General features: G+C 40.0%; 1 protein-coding gene across 2 annotated transcripts in view; it reads right to left on the reverse strand.

The window, feature by feature from the left end:
• LOC117459643 (cGMP-dependent protein kinase 1) overlaps positions 1 to 23,253 on the reverse strand; it is a 130,394-nt gene that overhangs the window by 102,692 nt on the left and 4,449 nt on the right. For both annotated transcript variants that reach the window (XM_034100667.2, XM_034100665.2), the window contains exon 2: positions 18,643 to 18,809. In XM_034100667.2, coding sequence (XP_033956558.1) covers positions 18,643 to 18,809 — 167 coding nt within the window. The remainder of the gene's footprint in view (positions 1 to 18,642; positions 18,810 to 23,253) is intronic.

A 23,253-nucleotide genomic window follows, 5' to 3' on the forward strand; every position in this document is an offset into this window, starting at 1 on the left:
AGCCTTATCAAGAATGTGTACTTTCTTCAAAAATCAGCATTCCAGCACAACCATACCTATGATTCACAGAGAGCCAAAAGCCAAAGGAAACATGACGTCAGATCCAGGGTACTGATGAAATACGGCCAGATGATAACAGCATGCAAGCGATGCTCAGAGGAAACTGTTTGACAAGTTATCTTATTAGAGAGGGGTCATGAACTCTTTGACAAAATAGCCTCCAAAACACGTAAGAACTAATTATTTTCTACACTTGGAACTCCAGCACCTTTTCCGCGTTGTTTGACAATACATCATCCATTAACACCGAGCTTGAAGCTTACACGTAGAGATTATATTCAGCTCTTACAGCGTTTCCCCATCTAACTTCTACCTCAGTGCAGTTTTCCCTGCATATTTGACAGCCTTTGTACCCGTCTGGGCTTCCTGCAGAGCTCCCTATCTATTCAGTGCAATGGAAAAGCTTATCGAGATAAATAAATAACTTGTCTCGCCTTTCAGGAGTTAAACAATGCATTGCTTGTGCATCTTTATTTTCAGCTTTTTTCTCTTACACAAGCTCTCTTGATTGAACGCAATACATGTCTTATATACCTCTCACCCAAATGCTTGTTTCACTTTAGTAATCATGGCAAATAATCAGCAGACAACTCATTTCAGGAACTTGTTGAGTCTGAATCTGCTCAAACAGCATCAGTAACTATGCTAAATTCAGTTCTCAATTGCAGTTTCATATATTTCTCATTCTATTATCTATTTCACCCAAACAAGCTCCTATTTCTCGCTCTCTTGAGCATAAAATACAACTTCCTCTACATTTCAGGACTTGTCAGGAAAGAGCAAACCCCTGTTGCTTTTTAATAAGAACAACTGTAAAATGTTCTGTGAACTGAGTAAAGCTGAATTATTTTTGAAGTGTCAATCTAGCCTTACAATTCTACGTCTACAAAGACTTTAATTATTGAACTTATTATGCTGCAAGCACGACATCTGGAGAAAGGCCATTGAGAATTGATTGCGTCTAACCAATAAGGCGGACTAAATGGCGCACAGTGGGGGGGTGGGGGTTGTGATGGTGGTGTGGCTCATCATCTCTCAAAGCCAAATAGCCCTTATCAGAAACTATTAAACCTAGGTGTAATAGAGAATGGATGATGAATAGCTTAAAAACAACCCAGTGTGTATAGAGTTCATGTTGATCTCTGAGTAGTAAAGACTGCCTAGCACTAATTGAGAACAATATTTGAAGCGCATATTGAGCAAAATGAGCAAAGCAAACAACGTTGGGAAAGAGTAGCAACATGAACTTTAAAGAAAAAGAAACAAAAAAAGTGGCCACAGTGACAAACAGATACTGTAATCAATACAGATAATATCTGCCCTATTCAAAAGGACAAGGCAACCATCTTCATTTACTGTAATGAAAGGCCTTCTGAGATTTAATAACAGCACTGTGTGGTGATGGTGAATGGGTTCATGTAAGGACAAAGAAAACCTAGCTAGCAAAAACTTTACCCCCAACTATGGACGAAGCTAATTTCCTGTGGTTGTCTCGGTAATTAATCCCTGACAGAGGTGAGCAGTTGGAGCCCAGCTGCTGTTTGGGATGACTTGGGCTATGAGGGAATTGCTAGGAAATTAACTGAGCACATTTTTATGTATTGGATTCCAACCAATGGTCTTTTTTTATAAAACTGTCATCCAGAAGTTCTTATGAACTGACGCCAACACATTGTCCAGCTCATTTCCTGTTGTTGTTCCCAATATGTCTTGGCTTTAATACTTATTACAGTAGCTCCGCGTTCTCTGGTAATTCACCTCTGCTTACATATGCACGCAAAATTCAAATGTTATTCAAAACACTACAGGTAAATTAGCAAACACATCAATGAGGAACTGCTAATAAATTCCAAATAGATGCAATACGGCGTGTATAATGTTAACTGCCATTAGGGCTTTATCCTGTCAGTGTCTCGTAGCAGGTTTGTGCCCCTGAGGCAGTGTAGATGTGTGGCTTATCATTTGAATGCACACAGCCATTCGCTCTTCATTACAGGGCACTGGGACAGACCTCGAAGCAGACTTCCCTCTGGCTCAAGATCAGATATGATTCTGGCTGCATTTCAAATCAATAGGCCACGTACTTTTGGGTTGCCGTTATCTCACACTCGGGATGAAGACAGATAAAACAGATTAAAAGATGACGCGAATGTGCCCCTACTAACCCTTAAACAGGGGTGATTTTATATAATCCTCTGTGATGTGGAAGATATCTAACTAAATAAAAAGTTATTTATATCTCTCTCTCTAGACCTTATGGCTTCAATTACCCGGTTAGATTAGAGATAGAGGAATTCTTTAATGAGTCTACTCAATTTTGGCTTTGCAAGCTGCATGTGACACAAGCTTCTCCCAAAAAAAGTGGATAAAAGGACATTTGTTGATTTCCACATGGAGACTTGGCCATTACTGAGGCCATTATGCTGTGTCTATAAATAAAGTGGAGTTTTAGGGGTCAGGCACAGGATACTGTTTAATTCTCCCTCCTCTTCTTTCATCGATAGTTTATGTTTGTCAAGCAGCACAAAATGCATATAAAGAAACAGGATGTGTGGGAAGTTCAAGATCTCTAGAGGATAACACGTAACCACCATCCCATCTTTATAGGCCTTGTGCTTCCGGTGCTGCTCATTGGTCTGATTTCCCAATTCAGTGCCTATCTGTGAGAGCATCACACTGATAGTAGATCAAGCTGAGCATGGTTGCATCATGCATCACTGACAAAAGAAAGGGTATCATTACCACTGGAGGTTTTCAGTGGAACACAGCTAGAGTTGGCACTTTGCTAAAGTGACTTGAGGTTGGCAATGATATGTCTGTCACCTCCTGTCTGATTCTTGGAGGAAAGGCCACGGGAGAAACGAGACTGAAGCTGAAAGCTCTTTTTTTCGAGCGTGGGATCTATGCATAGGGGACGGAAATGGATTCAGAAATGTCCAGGGTTTAAAAACGACCATCTGCCCTTTTATTGCTTTAATACAAATATGTGGTTTGAAAGATATTATATATTGCAGCTCATTCAAGTTTGACAGCCTTTGACTTGGCATCTGCACTGAGCAGTTATTTGTGTTGTCACCTTGCTTTTCATAGAACACAATGTGACCTCTCAAAAACACTTCCAGCTAAACAAATATTCATAGCTGCCCAATCATGAAGAATGAGAGTCATGAATACAGGACATCAGAACATGAAAATAAACTGAATAGATTACAGAATGAATGCAGCTTCTCTGCTTCACATACTCAGTTGAAAGCTCTTACAACAGCTGGACGTTAACATTTGAGTTTGAGATTAATTAATGACTTTCATTTTTTCATTTTAAATGACTCATTGGTCATTCATCCTGATCACAGAACTGTGACCATGGTTCAATAATGAAGACAAGCTGCAGCATTAGTTTCCTTCCTGTTCAAAACAAAACAAACCCTAGAGTGTGAGAAAACCAGATGTAAGCTGAAGGCAGAAAGAAGAACAAAAACAAAGAGAGAAATGTAGACCTTTGCTATGTTATTCATCAATGAGGCTGGCTCAGAATGGGACAGGCTTGTATTAAGCCTAGAGTCTCCTGGTACTGAAATTGACAAACACTCAAGTTTGTTGCTTCAGAGAATCCCTAGGTGTAGACAGTACGTACAGGAAAACAAGCAGCAGAGTGATGCATGGAAAGTAACAGCAGTGTGTGGTAGAGTAGAGTTGGGAAATGCAAATTGTCCGTTATTGTCAGACAGTGAGTGTCTGTCTCCCAGCGATGTTCTGTATATTGCATTTCTGACTGATAGCAACCTCAGAGTGCAACTTAGCTTTGTAACGGCTAAACCTGATGCTGTTCACAACCTGCACCACACGCTGTAGGTGGCTCCTAGGAGCTGAACCGTATGTGTAAGGGAAACTTCTGTGTAGCAATGCAGTGGGAGTCACCGACTCAGGAAGGAGACAGGGTAGAGCAGGAGCTTCGATGTCAAACACTGGAGGTTTATTTGGAGTTACGGCCGGAGAATTCACATCACAAGTCACAGCAGTCACGGTCTGACTGCACGGGTGGATTGCCACGTCAATTCTGGAGAACCTCTCTCTCTCGTTGGCCCATTTAACTGGTTTCGCAGAGAGTAATCAACATATTTTGATAAGATAGTTTAACCAGTTGGGCACACTGAGTCACTTGCGTCCGTCACTTATGGCCTCGAAGATGTCATACCTTGGAGTCCACAAACAACAAAGAAGGAAGTGTCCCAGTGCACCCACAACAAAGACCATCTGTGACCTAGTGTTGACCGGTCACAGAATGGGAACAATAACATTATGGCTGAAGCAGCCTATGTCCTTAAAGGAGATAAACAGACGTCAGGGTTGGTCCTGTACGTCCTATCTAGGTGTCTCGGTCAATTATTTCCCTCACCGTATGTCTTGGTTCGGTTAATTGTGAAGATTGTTCTTTATTGAATAAAGCTTAGAATATCTGTCGTCATATTTGTTGTTGTTGTTGGAAGGTTAAAAGCCAGCTCACATGGATTGGAGCAAGAATATTTCGTAAAATAAAAAATAATTCCTCTATAATTAATCTATAATTTTTCAAAAACATTTTGACCTTCAGGCAACTAATTCTACAAATATTCATATACTTATAATACAACTGTAGCTTAATCTTTATCTGGAACTGGAAATGCTAGTGTGAAGGAAATATTTAATGCGATCTGTGCATGGGAGACTGTTGGTATTTTCCCTATGTGTCCTGTTTGTAGTTTACACAGGGCACAGGTCAAAAGGTCCTGCCTCCCTGAGGGGAAGTGTGACCAAATGCACAGATGGTTGTTAATGGATCAGTCCTTGGTCTCAACATGTGTTTGTGATTATTGATCAGAAAGGGCCCGAACAGAGGCTCCTCCTTGATTATCTGTGTAGATTTGCGCTGTGTTTCTGTGTAATCTTCAGTGTTGGCTGGGGAATCACATGATGAAGTCGTGTGAGAACCCTGCCAATGCTCACGGCCGTGGCTCTCAATAAACTCAGGTGTTTGATATAAAGCGGACTCCAGCTTCCAGTTCTTCCATCAACATTGCTGAGCAGAAGTTTCTCTCACAGCTAGCTTTTAAACAGAATGCATAGACTGGAAGAAAAACTTCACAACTGAATGCCATACAAATCACAAACAGCCTCCACACACTAACAAGTGTTATTATCCCGTCAAGGCCAACATACTATGATATTTGTATCTATATAAATTGTGTTATACTGCGGATCATTAAGCCACAACTGGCTCTGTTTAGCTACGTGAAGATGTTGTTAGAGTGGGTGAATAGTGGCAGCCTGTAAACATAAACACAGTTTGATGTTTGCCCTGAGTCCTCCATCTCTGTTCCACAGAGCGGCACGTCTGGGTCATCTCTCAACAGCTCTCTATCAATAAACTTGTGGCGCAGTTATGTTGCCTTCTGCGGCTTCGGGAATCTGAAGAGGGGGGGGGGGGGGGGGGGCGATTGCAGTTTCTTTACTGCACAGCTATATAGCACTAATACTGAAATAAATGATAACACAACGTCTTAACTTCTGCACGCACACAAGACTTCGAATAATCAGCCTTAAACTTTGGGAACCTCATTGGTCAGTTCTTTACTCACAAAGCTTTCTGAGCCAAATAGGAAATGCCGGCTTGATTCAAAATGAAAAATAAAGTACTGACAAAACTTTTTTCACAGCCTTCTTTGATCTGTAAGGCTGCATTGGACTCCGTTCACCAACCTGACAAGTAAAGACAGTTTTGTATATTCACTGCTTTGTGGCTTCGCCTTTAGAGCAAACTAGCTCACGTCACACACTAAATGTATGCTGTTTTCATTACAGGAGCAATGAAAGCAAAAGCAAGTGGAGTGAGAGATGCAAGAATGCAGCAATAAGGAGAAACGCAGGGACAGCAGGGGAGGAAGATGAGGACCGACACCTGATGCTAAAGGTGAGCTGAGATGAGAGCACTTCAAATGTTTTCAGTTAAACTGAGGCACCCTTACGCAGGGCTCCCTGCCATCGGCACAGTGGGAAATAGCAGCTTCTTTACAAGTGGTTTGTGAGAACCTGAAGACTAAAAAACGTGCCGCCGACAGAATACTTGGGACAGTTTCATCCTTTTTAAATCATTTTACCTTGGAGACAGGGATTCAGCAGAAGCAGTGCCACATAACTCAGCATCACAAACATCATTTACTGAGGATAAAAGGGTGTTCCAGGTGAGACAGATTGTTACATTTCCTGTGTCTAGAACCCCTATTTTATATCTTTTTTTTCATTAAAATATTATAATGATCCAGGTTCCCTCCCTGCTTCTCCCCATCAAACTCGGATTATGGCTTTTGTGTTGACAAGCTGATTGATAGCCTGAACAGGGAGCGGTGAAAATGATCATTTTGTATTCAAGGAGCAAATCACAGCGTTGTAATTAGCAGTTAACGTCCATGCCATGTGCACATACTGTATCTTTTACGCAGACAAGTCTTAATTAGACAGCGTCAGCATCAGAATACAGATTAATATGGCATCTTAAATTCTACAATAATGGGCCTCTCTCTTTTCTGCAGGCTGCTCTCATTTCAGTAGTCACTGTCACCACAGACATGAAGTGTTGATTCCCTGTCAGTGTTGTCAGACACAAATAGTTACACAAACATACACATTGTGTATTTTCTAAGCATAGAAGGAAACATACTAAACCAGAAAACCAGTCTTGTCACGCTGAGGCTGTTGGGAATGGCATCAGTGCTCTAGTTATTTTTGGCATAAACCAAAGTATTGGACACATGTAACGATTTGACCTGACTATGCACTGGATGAAAGTTTGAGGATTTCCGAATATAATACCCGTCAAACAGCTGCTGATATTTCAATCTGAAGCAAAGTGGTGGACAACAGACTGACATTGCCGTCGATAGAGCCATGTTAAGGGCTGCAAAGTATTTCTAACTTTGCATTTGTCCATGTTTCTTTAAGATTAAATGCCACTCTAATGAAAACAGAAGCTGCAGCACCAAACGGAACATTCTCAGCGCGTGTTTTCATTTTAAAAATCAAAACATTTAAGAAAAATGCTTAATTATCAAGCTTAAAACAAGTCTGTTTTTGCAGTTATAAAACAGGGATGTTCTCATATATTTGGGTATGTGTACCCCAACACTGCGTAACTCATGAATACAAACAACAGTAACATGTACTTGGCACAAAAGAAAACGTAGGGATTTGACGGTAGCAATCAAAGTTCAAAGAGATGAATTTGAACACAAAGAAGTGTGCAGGGAGAGAAGAGAAAGAAACCCTTATCTCAAAGTCCCCTGTAAGCCTTGACTCCAGTGACATTGATTGATTTAACTGTCTTTGCCAAGCTCTCTCTGTTCACAATAAAGTCTCAAAAACTGACATAGCTTCTAGGCATGACATCTTCACACGGTACATGTGTGTGTGTGTGTGTGTGTGTGTGTGTGTGTGTGTGTGTGTGTGTGTGTGTGTGTGTGTGTGTGTGTGTGTGTGTGTGTGTGTGTGTGTGTGTGTGTGTGTGTGTGTGTGTGTGTGTGTGTGTGTGTGTGTGTGTGTGTGTGTGTGTGTGTGTGTGTGTGTGTGTGTGTGTGTGTGTGTGTGTGTGTGTGTGTGTGTGTGTGTGTGTGTGTGTGTGTGTGTGTGTGTGTGTGTGTGTGTGTGTGTGTGTGTGTGTGTGTGTCTGGGGGGGGATTTATCCATCACCATAGCAGAGCAGATTACTCGGGGCCCTATCTTGTATCCTCAGCGTGAACCACTGCAAACACACAGCTTATCCAGTCACAGCAGACATTCAGCATCACTCCAAGTCTATCACATCCCCATGGACAGACACACACACACACACACACACACACACACACACACACACACACACACACGAACATAGTCTATACAGCTCAGTTCATACCTATCTAAATCAAAGCACAGAACATTACATTTGTATATTTTCGCCTCATATGATGCTCGTGAGCTCGTTTTGTCTCTTTCTGCGTTTCCTTCCTCTTCCTGTGCTCGTCTAATTTTTCACACACACACATATACAGTTTCTTTCATCGTCTTTCCAGATGAGGAACTTTCAAAAGCACAAAGGAGGGATGAAGGCTCAGGGATCATTCACAAATCACTCACTAATTCCAGCTCTGGGGTTTATTCATCGGCCTCTGTGGAGTGAAAATGGGGATCAATTCTTATTCAGGGTTAAAAATAAAGGGCTATCTCACTATAATCGGAGGGAATAAGAGAAGACAAAAGATACGGGTGAATGGAGAAAGAAAAGATTGGGAATACAAAGAGAAAAGCAGAATGGAAATGAGGTAAGATGGACAGGTGGGGGAGAGATACAAAGACAGTTTTGAAAAATAAGTGATGAGTGGAAAGATGAGGACAGATTGGGGTCAAAGTAAAATGGTGAGGAGGAGTGACGGACAAAAAACTGAAGTGCATATATCTGGTTCAGTTTTTTAACATTTTGCATTTCTAACTTGAACATGTGTGTGGGTGAAATAAAGTGACAAAGGGAACAACTTGAAGGCAAAGTGGGCAAATGAGAAAAGACACTTGCCAGACAGAGAGTATTTTTTCACTTGGCGTTCAAGGCAGATGCTGCACTGCTTAGTCTGCAACACACGCATGCACACTATTTGCACATAAATGGCACATTAGCTGACAATGTATTCTTCTTGATGGAGGTATTTCAGATCATTAGGCTTTTTTTATGTCAGCAAATGCAGGTGGATGTTTACCCACCTTCTTTAAAACCAACACGCCAACTGAATTTATTGTCATATGTAGAAAACTGGACACATGTTTTCCTCTCTTTTCTCTGCTTTTCATGAATACAAATCAAAATCCACTTGTGATGTTGCGCTGGTCCCTGAGAGAGGCATTCCATCTAGTTAAAGTTCCACTTCAAATCAGGAATCAAATCGCAAAGATGCCAGAAAGTAGAAATATGTGCTGCAGGTTGTACCACGGTGATCGATTGTTCATGCCTGAACAGCTGTTGTCAGTGAAGTGAATGAAAATAGCTACTCACATGCTGTAGGTATACAGTACATGTCTCAAGGTGTGAACGTTTTTACATATCTCTGTGACATTGGAGGTAGCACTGGCTGCCTTTTCAATTTACAGGAAGGGACCACATTTAAGTGGAGGGACACAGGGTAATCACCTGATCTTCATATTTGCTTTTGACATGTGTGGAAGATAACCGGGGGGAGTGTTTTTAATGTCATTCCAATTACAGACCGCCCACCCTTTCCGCCCTTAATAAACCTGCAGCAACAACCTTGTTAGAGTCATTACGAGAGAAAACCGCCAGCTATATGTGACTCCATCTCGAGACCATAATAGTATTGCATGCCATGTTAGGAAGACACACACACACTCACGCAAAGTCGATCTTGCATTCGATTTTAGTTCCAAGTACATGAAGTCGAAATCGAGTCCCCCTGAGAATCCTTTTGAACAGGCGGGGTGAGTCTGAGCCCCAGCAGCGGGTTACCGTTCATCATTAAACTGCTATTGGCTGTTGTCGAGATACAAAAGGGAGCAGTTGTTGTATTGACTGTTGGCTACATGCTGTATTCTCCGGGGCCGATCAAACTAAGATCTGTGAGCCTCAACATTTTATTTTCCCGAGCTGCATTTGTTAAGTTTCCAGGCAACAATGCGGTGCAGTGGGTTTGTGCACTCACGTTTTCTGTAACCCAATCTTTATTAATTTCAGCTTGTAAATATGCAAATGTCTAATTGTTTCACAGCAGTGTCTTGCAGTGGTTGTAGTAATAACTCTATAGTTCCTGTATGACACACTGAGTCACACTCAGGTGGTCCTGTTGATTACATCTCTATACTCTGCTCGAGAGGAGAGGAGCCCATCTCCTTTCACTCTGCCTCATTGGTCAGTGAGCACAGAGGGCATCTCTCTGAAAACTCCTATAGCGCAGCGAGAGGACGTGTCCCGCTGTCAGAGCCTCACAGACACATTCTTTAAGAAAATGGCCAGCTTGATACCAGCTGCCCGACTGGTGGGTATTTTGCCTGGTAGCCATGAGTTAAGACGATGCTGTGGTTAAAGAACTAATACATTTAATACCAAGGCTGAAAATTCCCTTGTAATTTCTAACTAAATAAATAAATTAGAGAATGTTTAGGAGCGTTAGAGATCTGTTTTCACGTCAGATTCAATAACTCTGCCTGTAAGGTACAATGTGACAGAGAGGTGATAGTGGAAGCTAAAGGGGATTATCACAGAATAAAATATACCCTGAATTGAAATGTAAACAGATATCTCTGCCTCTCGTCCCCTAATGTTGCTCATAAATGTATTTAGAGACCCTTGCAAACAGATGCATGCTTACACAATCAATCACGTTTTGAGTGTCAGATCATATGGTAAAAAATGTCAAATAGTCCTCTTATAGAGAGAAGCTAGTGTCCGAGTGGGTAAACATTGCTATTCGTTGTTATTCAGAGGTATATCTCAGGAAGAGCAGCGTGAAGATGAAAATGACTGCCAGGAGCGGTTCAGCGTAAGCCTCAAAACAGCATATTGTTCATTTTTGTCACATTCAGACATGAAAGGATGCCTTTTAATTCTCACCTCACTTTGAGGTTTTTCATGAATCAATCTGTCAAAGATATTCTATTTGTCTTACCCAACAGCAGGTCAAATAAAATAATTGATACACTGAGAAAGTGTCAAATCCTAGTCGTATTCTCAAATCCCCCTCCACCAGAATAAAATGTTCCACAGAGCATCAATGGCTGCATTGAATATGTTAACCTGTCAAAGAACCTGTCAGTGTGCAGTGAGCACCTGGGGTTTGGAGACAACTCTTTCTGTAAGATAACCACTCTTGCTCCTCTCTTCTCACTCTACCCTCCCTGTACACCTAGTAAAACTCTATATAATATACACATGAGGGCCAATCTCGTTCTCCCTAACAGATCATAAATACGCAATTTAAAGTCGATAGCATTTACCCCAGCATCCTCCTGGCTTTCCCTGTTTTTTGTATTCACTTATTTCTCATAGTGTGAAGAATAAAATGAAAACATCTTCGTCTTAAATGAAAATTCTGAATATTTACATGTAAAGTTAGCAAACAGAACACCTGCTCAGGAGAGACCCCATACTCTACATTTGTTATCATGATCAATTTGTCAAACAGAAGAACACAACGAAAACACCAAACCATTTAATTGAACCATCTAAGGACTTTTATATTTAAACATATCTATCTAGTTTTTTTGTAAAGATCTATCTAGTTTCAGCTTCTTACAGTATATGGAGATTTTTGTTGGTTAATTTGTTTTCCTTAACTGTACATTGCATGTGTTAGGTCTTAAACCAGTGGCGGGGGGAAAACATGCAATATAAATATGCCTTTATTCATTAATAAGGAAAATATAAATGTCAGCCATAAACATTATCATATTGAAAATGACACCTTAAGCTTCACCTTTATATTTGTCAGGTTTTTTCACTTCCCATTACAAAAGCTCATTATATTAAGTTGACCCAAAGCTGAGTGTTAGCATACACAGTTTCAGTAGATTAAGTTGAATGTTGACTATGAAGGAAATGAATGTGTTTTACTGTCAAGAAAAATAGTTGAGAGTAATTGGATGTGATTATACTTGTTATATCATCATTAGCCCCGTGTACGGGTCTTCCAACGACACATCCAATCAAAAGCCTCTTCCATCTCCATGGAAACTTGCGATTTAGTTGCAATCAGTATTTTAAAGAGGACCGTCAGTCACAGCCCAGCGGATGCGACCAAAATAAAACAAACGTTCAGTTGCCACAGCCTCATTATGGCTGCGAGCCGTTGCCAGGATCCTTTCAGTTTCTGCAGCTCCGCTTTGTCTGATCTTTAATTATCAGGTGCACGTGCAACAAATGCTAACTTCAATGAGGTTTAAACAGGGAGGCTGTGATTCTCTGACACATCAGTCTTGTCTCTCTATTAGGGGAAAGTAAGTTATGCAAATGCTCTTGTATTTGAATTTTTCTGTTAGAATGTAATGCACAATTATTCTGTTTTTTGTAGTGGTGAAGTTAACTTTGGCCTCATATGGTTAGATGATGAAGGCTGTCAGCCCCATGGCAATGCGGTTAATGATTAGCCTGCCAAGTCTCAAAAAGAAATGACACTACTACCTGAGTAGTGAGCACTTCACTTGCTATGAAAATGAGGAACAATGTGGAGCAGATGCAGCTGCGTGTTTGACATGGCATGGCACACTCAGACATCCTTTTAGCGCTTGTTAAAAAGTCCCTGACTGTGATGGGCTTCCACAGACCTTGGCGCACAATCGTCGACCCTTAGCTAATGCTTTTAACATTCGTTTTGTATGCAAACTGCAGGCAAGGGACACAATAAAGCAGGGATGCGGACAGACCCAAAATGGGAAATAATTACCCAAACATTTAATATTAGTGTTGTAGATATGACCACTTTTGAATGGAAGCCCTTTTCAATTACACACCAGGTCTTTCCTTCATCTCTGTCAGAGAGGAAATCACAAAGCCCCTGAACAATTACTTCTCTTACAGATCTATATCTTTTGTTTCTCCGTTGCACTCCAGAGGCCATTCATCATGTCAGTGAGATATTTCCTAATTTGTGGCCCAGCATGACGAGCCATCTCTGGTACAATGGGCTTTATCAGAGACCTTATCGCAAGGAAAGATTCAAATCTACTCGGCACCTACAATCCTGGGTGACAGGTTTTTACAACACCGGTTCAGCACCTGGGGACTTGTTTCGTCACTTTCTCTGGAAGAAATAGTTTTCCTTCACAACTCTCCAAACAAAAGACATTGAGGATGTGGTTTCTGATTTCATTTCATCGGTTATTGTCTGGAAATTGAAGCCACAATCCTGTATTTTGTTACGGTGCCCAGTACTTCTCCAGTACATTTCTTCTCTGGTGACTTTTGTACAGGCCACCGTTTGGTTTTGCATCTGCTTTGCATAACGCCAGTTGCATGTGAGTCTCTTTACATATCTGACTTCTCTCTGCAGTCTGGAGATAAGAACAACAAGTGACGACTTTGTTGCAACAGGGATGTGAACGGAAGTACTCACAGGCCTTTCCTGAACTAATTGTACCAATTCCCTAAAGCACAGCGGTATTAAAAGCCAAAAGTACTTGCATCTGCAGAAAAATGGCCCCTCTGACGTTTATATGAAATGCGATTCTACAGCCACTCTAGCATAGGGTGACCAGGCGTCCCCGTTTTCCGGGGACAGTCCCTGTTTGTATTGGCCTGTCCCCGGTTGAAACTGTCCCCGGAAATGTCCCCGTTTTTTAATATACGTTAAAAACACATAGCAAGGTGCAATAAAACGTTTCATGTCAGGAAACACTGGGTAAACAGACTGTGGTCGAGCCAGCCCCCACTTCGGAAAACACACTCAAGCCAGCCCGCACGTTGTATTGCGGTGCGCGAATATGCATTACAGTAGAGGCCTGTAAAAACTGCCTTCAAAATAAAAGCGTTTACTCGGTCAATAACAAATATACCTAAAAAACACACCAAACATATTCATATATAGGCCTACTGGAGCTTAAATTAAGAAATATGTACTATATAATGTGATCAATAATAATGTAAAACAAACTACGTATAACTACCACATTATAACTGAGTGAATGTAAAATGTAAGTATACAGTTATGAAGACATATCTGACATTTCCACTGGGTGACTAATTTCAATTGATGTTGACACCATCTCACAACACTCCTAAAATAACATTACTTTCTTTTCTTTTTTTGTGACCAACTTTTTATTGTTGTTTTTTTTTTTTGTTGCCCTCACAAAAGGGACTTATACAGATACAAATGATATAGACAATACAAAAAGAAAGAGAAAAAAAGAAAAAGAAAAAAGAAAGAAAGAAAAAAATATATATATATATAGAGAAGAAGGAAGAGCCAGGCACATTATACGTATCTTTCAATTCTTGGAAGGACATCAAGCCGTTGTCGTTGGTTATGTCAGAAAGATAATGTATTCCTCGGGTTTGCCATTGTGGGAATTGGAATAACATTACTTTCTGAAGCACAATTTAAAATGCATGCTGTTTAAAATTTCAAATTAGATCTATTGTCCATCTATATTTTGATTATTATTTAATGGAAACCGTCCATAATCAAAGAGTCATTCGAATTCAATAACATACTTATTTCACTTCAATAAAATACTTATTTCATTTCCTTCTGTTTTTGTACAAGAATAAATAAAAAACTGTCAAATTATCAAAGACTTATTTCACTTCAGGGTGATAGCAGGACACCCCATCTAGTCACTCAGAGAGAATCTGGACAATCTGATGTACAGTTTCAAAATAAAAGACCTTTGAAGTCTCATATATGAGCTATCTTCCTTCTGTTTGTATCCAACAGTTCAAATTTTCGAATTACATTGAACCAGAATTGTCTCCCTTTTTTCTTTAACAGTGAAGAAAATTGGATATGTTAATGATATATTGACCGCAAAACTCAAAATGTCCCCGGTTTTAATTTTGAAAATCTGGTCACCTTACTCTAGCATCGTTGTGCAGTGAAAGACCTGCATCCTGCATTAGGCACTCAATAACAACGCTAACATGTTTAGTATAAGGACAACTGTACTGAATGAGAACACCACTTATACTTCCATTTTATTGCACTTTATATCATTTCCTTTATCTTTTTTTCTAAGGTATGCATTTCAGTCATAGCGACCAACACATTAAAAGATCTCTGTTGGTCCACTGATCATTATGAAAGCGTATTCTCCCTAATACAGTCACAATTCTTAGAAGCGCCACAAAAAGGTCTTTTGAATTCAGACTCAGTGGCTCACTAAAGAGAGAAAGCAGCCAAAACACTTCTGCTGGCATCCCAACACTCTGGAGCCCCTTCAAATGTGATAAACCCTACCTGTCTCTGCTTGTCGAGAGCCAGGTGAGAGTATGTTTTTATAGATGTATAGATTTGTGGTAGAATGTGTATCTTGGTACAGAAAATACATTATAATTGTTGTACTTTTCCACAGATTGTTTCTTAACATTGCATGACCTAATAGAGCATCCAGGAATGAACCCAATAAACAAAGTAGACGGCCAGCAGGAACAAAATGAGCAACAACAATCAATATCTGCATGGTTCCTACCTTTAACCCTTGTATGGTGTTCGGGTCTGTGGGACCCGGGGCTAACAAAAGTGTGGAAATGGTAGGTCCTGTGCACCTGCCTGGGCACCTGTGTGTGTGTGTGTGTGTGTGTGTGTGTGTGTGTGTGTGTGTGTGTGTGTGTGTGTGTGTGTGTGTGTGTGTGTGTGTGTGTGTGTGTGTGTGTGTGTGTGTGTGTGTGTGTGTGTGTGTGTGTGTGTGTGTGTGTGTGTGTGTGTGTGTGTGTGTGTGTGTGTGTGTGTGTGTGTGTGTGTGTGTGTGTGTGTGTGTGTGTGTGTGTGTGTGTGTGTGTGTGTGTGTGTGTGTGTGTGTGTGTGTGTGTCTTTTGTGTTTCTGCCCCTGCCATTCCCGCACACGGTTGCAACTGTGTTGATCAATTCAAGCAAGGACACCTGTCTGCTCTCACATTCCCGCATTATGTCTTGCGGGAACCAATCTTAATTTTTTTCACATTCTATCCCATCTGCAAGTTTGGGGCGAGACACAATAAATAAAGCTTTGCCAGTTTGGGTCCTTATCATAACTGATCAAGATGGCCAAAAGAATCTCTGCTCAGATGCAGGCACGTGCACACATAGACATCAAAGTGGGCTTGAGCCCCTGCCCTTTTTCTTCCTCCAGAGAAAGTGCCCTTTTTTTCTTCATTTAAAAAAATAAAATAAATGAATATATATATATCTACTGCTGTTTGCGCACAGTTTCCCTTTCCAAAAATATATTGATTGAATACAAAATAAAAATATCAGGTCAGGAGATTAGAATGTGAAGTCCCGATGCTCTCTCTACCCTCCCTCCCTCCACGTCTCGTGCACAGCGGTGCAGACATCGGCAGTCACTTCAGACCGACAGGTAGCAGCACCTCCCACTTTACTGTCCCATCTTATGCCGGCTTTTCTTGGCTTGTTTGAAGGTAAGTGGTGATGAACAAATGACTAAACTGCCAGTGCCTCAAGTTTACAGCTAATTAGCCAGAAGACGAAAACAAATATAGTTAACTAAGGTAGGCTACTAGCTAATGGATAAGTTAGCTCAAGGTTTAGCTATGGCAATTTATCATGGGCATGCAGGCTAATGTACTGTAGGCCTACTTAAGGGGAGACAGACACGAAAGGTGAATACAGTCAAATGTGTATCTAATAACGTCATCACAATCGTCACATTGATATGCAAATTAAATGCGCTAATTTGCATGCAGTTACCAAGGCATTGCAGGTGAAAAGGATAAAACAAAAAACAAACATAAAAACATATCACCTCACAACTTCCCCGGATAGTTATTTACATCAAGACTTTATTTTCCCCTGAAATGTTATGTTTAAATATGCAGATTAGCTTTAAATCTATAGATGAATTCAGACATGGTATACACCATTTATGTGTGTTTTTTGGAAGTTTTCTTTCCATTAGAGTGAAAGAAAACATGGAAGCAAAATAGACCAAAATAACAAAATGTATAGTACATGAAAAAACTATCTTTTTGCCCGTAATGTCCTTAAACAGTAACTTCATAATTTTGATTGTTGCCTGCTCATTTAATAACTATTAATTTTACTAGTTTGTTGTCTGCTCTTGTGCGTAGTGAATACTAAAGAAGGCCATTAACTGATTATTTTGTAGAATTCTGTTGAGTATCCAACAATTGCGTGAGTGTGAGGGTATTAAAATAAATTGGTCAGTAAGTCAGAGATGTGCAACTATATTTAACTTTTTGTTTTAAAACATTTTTTTTATAAATGATAATGGGAAGTGCCCTTTTTCTCACTTGAGCACCCGCCCCCCAAAATGTCTGTGCACGTCCCTGCTCAGAGGGCCTTGCAAATGATTTTGAAAGAGAGACAACCATTTGATGATGATGTAGAGGAAGAGGAAGATGTTTCAGAATGTGAGGATCACATTTCTGAGAATTCTGAGTCTGACAGTGACTTTGAAAAAGAGGATGAGATTGAGCATCAGCTAGTTATAAAAAAAAAGACGAGCCACAGGACCAGCCGGTCAGTGGGCAAAAGACCAGTAGCACTTTAATTAATTAATGTGATCTGACAAATGTAAAAGGGCAAATGTTAACCATATATTATGCTGTTTATATTGCTTGTAATTGAGTATGTAATTGAGTATTTTAACATAAAATAGTTTGATTTTGTTTAATTGAAACCCAAAATGGCAGCGGGTCCACCAGACCCACGAACACTGGCTGAATAACAAAAATATGAACACCACACAAGGGTTAAATGCTGTGTATACCAACCAACAAGATTCAGCTTATTGCCTTCTCCCTCTCTTTAGCTGTTCTGTCTCTTAGTCTATTAAAAATAATACTTCCACAGAACATTCCCAACACACAGGGGATGACATTGAGTGTGAGAGCTAAATGCAAGTTATTAAGATTTTACAGAGGTAGCGATCAGAATATTATATGTTTTTATTTTAATCTGTCAGTAAATCTCCAGGCTCAGCACTTTGGTGATTAGTTTTATTATGCAGCCAATGACAGAGGCCATGTTCCTTGAGGTCAAATCTTTTGTAAGCGAAGATGGCTCTCTGAACATTTTAAAGCAGCATCGGTTTTGACAAATAAAGCAGCAAAAATGCCCTTTCACAAATCCCATCAACGCCAGCATGAACCTTTCGTTGTTTCTGCCATCAGAGCGCTCACACTGTGTATCATCGACGCTCATTTTATAAAAAAGATAAAAAGAAAAACCTCATGCTGAAACAACACTGCTAAAAACGAATGAAAGAGAACGGACTCAGGCACACGGCATCTCACAAAATAGAATCAATGGGTCCTGAGTGAATCATACAGGCTCCCAAAGAGTTTGGATTGTTGAGTTCATCACTCTGCAAAAACCCATCAATAATGCCCTTTCATCTCTTTGCTGACATTGTCAAGCATGAGCTTTTAAAGCTCTCCAGAACCCGACAGATCCACCTGAAGGGGAAATATAATGCTATTTTTAGTTTCATTTTTGTATTTTGAGTGTCTACTAACACATTTTTATCTATTTTAAAATGTGTTTTTCTCAGTAGTCATACTGTGCATATTGTCTGTATTCACTCTGTCTTTTTTTTGTGCCTGTCTCTAAGGCCACCTCCCGAAAAAACCTAGTCTACTTGGATTGTCTTGCGATAAATATTGCAAAGGTTTTCTCAAGCAATTGCAGAGAATACCCAGATTTGTTTGCAACACAAACTGGGTTGTCTTTTTTCGCAGTTTAAGGGTTAGGTAGACAATTCAAATACCCAAGTATCTCTGCACAAGCACCTACAAAGGGAGTGTTTCATGATCTCCCCGCTTTGAATCTGTTTTTAAAGGTGTATGCATCTTGTTTAAGTAGTTTGGACATTGTACTTCTGTGCATGGGGACTTTTTACCTTCCATGACGTAGACCAGCGAGCCCACATCGCCCTCCTTGATGATACAGCTGTCCTTCCCATAGTCCACAGGGTACATGCAGTCCACAATCTCTTGGATCTGCGACAGCTCCAGGTTCTTCATGAAGTCATTGTCCAAGATGGCCTCCTTGATCAGATCCTTAGACCTGGTGAGAACATATCATGAAAAAATTAATTCAGACGGCATTTCTGTTTCCATATAGTAGAAGGACTTAATGAGATTAGAGTGAGAGATTAGTGTAAATGTATAACCTTGAGATAGAATTGTTCTCTCAAATCCAGTGAAGCATTTTGACCGGTACAACAGGCAAGCATTTGTATTATGTAATCTCACTGACACTGCACAGTGGCTTTTCAACAAAAAAAAACACTCCTTTCAAAGACGTCAAGGTCAAACAGTTTTTTGTTCCCTCCAAAGGCTTAAACAAGTCAATAAAAGCTAAATCCATGCTTGATGGAAACAGATTTTTCCCATTCAGGGAGCACTTCTGAAAGGCCTTCAGACTGTGGGGCCATTAGGGCATTCCACAGGTAAGTATGTTTTTCACAGGAACGAGAGAAAATGTAATTAACAGTAGAGCTAATGTGCAGTCTTCAATTTGCAGCGCTGTAAGCAGGATGCAGGAGACATTATGTAAAATCATCATTTCAATCGAAGAAAACACATTAGATGCTATGTAACATCTATGGAGGAGAGACATTTGTTCATCAGCGTGTGTTGACTGCAGGTGCCTGGCGCAGCAGAGGTGGAAAACGGCGAAGAGACGGCAGAGAAATCGGAGGCGGACTTGACTCTAAAAAGTGAGAATCAGAATCAGAATACCTTTATTAGTCCCACAGAGGGGACATTTGCATCGTTACAGCTGGAAAGAGCCACAGACAGCTTAATGTTACCTATGTTAAGAAAAAAGTATTAAGTTATGATATAATAGAACAAATATAATATAAAAAAAATAAAAGTAAAAGAAAAAATACTTTCCAAAATACAAATCCTGTAACAGTTCTTAGAATTTAGCAGCCAGGTATATATTACACAGTTATTAATGGCTTATAATGTAATGTATATATTGCACATATAGCACATATTGCACATAGTATGGTAGTAAAGATAATTGGTTCACTGAAGCACTTCCTCAGTGGAGTCAGAGTTGCTCAGTCCAGTTTGTGTGGCCAGTTTTGAGAACAAAAAGGTTAAAAATATGATCCAGGGTTAATCCAACAAGTAGTCGCTTCCTCAGAAGCTATACTTGTATTCCTTAAAGCACTCTCCATCCCCAGTGCTTTTGCAGTACAATTCTAGATCAGTTTTTTTTCGCTCTGTGCCCTTTTCAGAAACGTATTTATGGGTGCATTGTTGGCGCTGATCACCTGAGAAGCTTAAAGTTAAAAGGGCAAATAAACTGGAAGGCATTTATAAAGCTGTTCCACCACAACACACAGGCTCCTCCGCCCTCCTGCCAGCCTACACAAACAACACAGCTACACAAACACGCTCTAAACTTTATTATCTGCCATGATAAACTTTCGGCAGAGCCCACGGTGTCTTTTGTTTAACTATGGGCTTGTTTATGTTTTTAAAAACAATCCCCTCTCCCTGTTCATCTGAATCTATTTATATTCAGTGTCTTCGAATTCTTCAAGGAGCTTATGTTTTAAGGTCACACCAATGCTTCTCCATCAAATCTGGAGACCCATTTATCACTTGTGTGATTGATGTGATCTGTGACACTCTTTCTCCTTCAAAGAAAAACTGCCAAAGCTGTGAAGGATGCACAAAGGATGCTCATCTTAGCTCGCATATACATTCTTAACCTTGGCAAGCATCTACAGATCATCATTTTCATCGAGTGATTTGTTTCTCAAATAGCACGCAAACAAATTCCAAAAACAAGGTTCTCATAAGATGTGTTTTGCATTCAACAATTTGAATAATTTTCAATTACAGTTTCAAGGTTGGTGGATTCCCAAAAGGTATTGCTTTTACTTTGACAGCAGAGATCATTGTGAATGAGAGTGAGGAGCTAAATTACTGGAGACCATTAGCTTGTTGTGTCAATCTATTGAGAAAACACAGCTTATATACTTTGGATTTGTACCCGGTCAGAAATCCTAGTATATTGAGTTTTTGCCATGTATATGCCTCTCGACAAACATTTGTGGACATGCCTTTTCTGCCTTTATTTTAGGAAACTCCTTTGTCTGGCATTTATAGATATGAAAAAGATGAAAGCGACAGCGAATCCTCCAACGTCTCAGGACTTTTTTTTATTTGAACCAGATTGATCCAGAGGATTTTTGTTAGATATGTTTTATACCGCCTTTGAGTGTCAGAACAAGTCTCCTGGGAATTGAGTGAGGAATGAGGTGTTGCACCTATTTTAAAATTCCCATCCTGCAATCCATGTTCTTTCCAAACTGCTCTCTTTTTCAGCAGAGACATTAGGAAAACAACGTGTTGATCCTTATGATGCTAAGTGGGTTAATGATGCTTTATAAAGGGCTATAATTCCCTAAACGAACTTGAACAAATAGGAAATCCATTATTTTCCGAAGCTGACCTCGAGTCCTCTGGAAATGTGCCTCATTGACCCTCTCTTTGTGGCTTTACTCCCGGGAGATCTCTGGACTTCTCAACCCTAAACTGGACCCCCCGACTACAGCCTCTGATAGCAACATCTTCTAACCAGACCCTTGTAAAAACATCTGCCTCCCTCTCCTTTGTGAGGATGATATATTTGCCGTCATCCACTAGTGAAGTTTAGAGCTGAGCAAGTTCAGCCTTCCTTAAAAGGAGAAAATATGCTCTTTTTAGGAGGAAAAAAAGGAGAGGGGTGGCAAAAAAAAGTGGGAGAGGCTAACAGGAATAAGAGGCATATGGAGGGAGAGGGATGGATAGCGTACGTGCACGGAATGCTCTATGGGTTTTGTAAAAAAGATAAAGTGGTTGAGAATGAAAGAAAAATCTAAACATTTAGCCCAATCCAACAGGGATTATCGCTACACTTCCTTAACCAAAACAGAATAAAAAGGTAATGGGGTTGTTTTTATCCCATGAGGAAAGTTGGGAATTTATTAAATAAGAAATAAGATAACTTTTTTATTTTCTTAATTGAGCAATAACAAACGTTAGAACAAAATAACTTTGACTCAAATTGATTGTAATAGATGTCCAAACTAAATAAATAATACTGATAGCTAATAAGAGAACACTGCTCAAACACGCTCAAGTAATTTGCATTCAACAGCCTGCAGCTTTCCAATCATGTTTGTTATTATGTTTATGGTTATTTTCAAAAAGCTAAATGTCATTCTGTGTGAAAGGGGTGGCGGATTTATAGCAAGAAATTGAAGCTGTAGTTTAAAGTCTTTGAGTTCAAACAAGCTCTTGGTAAAAAGCTGTTCATTTTTCATTTCCATAATGAAATGTTCCATTCAGCTTCCCTGTGGGCTTTATCATCACAATCATGCACTCGTTCAATCCCCCCATTACTCAAAACTTTCTTTTGATCGTTTGATAATACTGTCAAATCTAAAACTAACCATTGTTACTGATAATTAATTGTGTTAAAACTGAGACATCAAACTCTTCATGGAGAGAAATGTCAGCATGCGGGACAACGTCGATCATTTTTCTCGCATAAGACTGAGCAACTCAAGAAAGCATCGGAAATACTTTTTAATGGAAAAAGTCCCATATAGTGAAAGTGTACTATAATACAAGTGAGCACTGTCGTGTTTACCTAATATGCCATTCCAAAACCAGTGTCCAGCCAAAGTCTAATGCTTATTTACGACAGAGAGACAAAGCAAACACCACAAATAGTGTTGCTTTCTTTGTTATTTCGCCCAGAGCTGACAGGTGTAACATAAACTAATGGTCTTTCGTCCTCGGATAAATAATCCCTGTTCCTTTTGAATCTTCTTTGATGAAATCCTTGGAGCTTTGTTTTTTTGTATGATGAGAGAATAATGAAATGCATGTCTGACACATCTGATCTCTCTGCAAACTCTTAAAACACCAACATGAGCATACTCTCCAATCCTGATTTAATCCTGATGTTTTTAATATGTCTATTCCAATGTGCTTAAGAGAAGACATTCTTCCTGTCAACCGAGTGTATTGATTAATACTAAGTCAACCTTCACGCTTAAACCGAACAGATAGCCAGATTATTTCACAGCAGGAGATCATTTAAGTGCCAATTTCAGTTTGAGACGTCAGGTTGCAAACGGAGCTCAGTAGCAGAGAGACGCTTGGTGGAGAGTTTGAAAAGAAGAGAGCTCTCGACAAATCACAAGATAAACATGCCCACAGAGCCTGTTAAGACTGCCTGTCACACAACCACAGCTTGTATAAAATAGCCACTGGTACATTACACAGAGCTGCCAACACCTGCTCTCTGAAACTATAATTCCCATCACTGGATGACATTTGATTTTTCTGTTAGGCTGTGATCAGGCTTATCGACGTCCAGCGTTTTATCGCTGCCCTGCAGAGAAAATCCTATTGATAACTGTCACTAATGAAAGTGTCCTGACATGATTTGTTGTGTGTGTTCATGTGTGTGCGCGTGTGTGCGCGCGTGCGTG

This window comes from Pseudochaenichthys georgianus, chromosome 15, assembly GCF_902827115.2.
Source record: "Pseudochaenichthys georgianus chromosome 15, fPseGeo1.2, whole genome shotgun sequence".
NCBI classification, from domain to species: Eukaryota; Metazoa; Chordata; class Actinopteri; order Perciformes; family Channichthyidae; genus Pseudochaenichthys; species Pseudochaenichthys georgianus.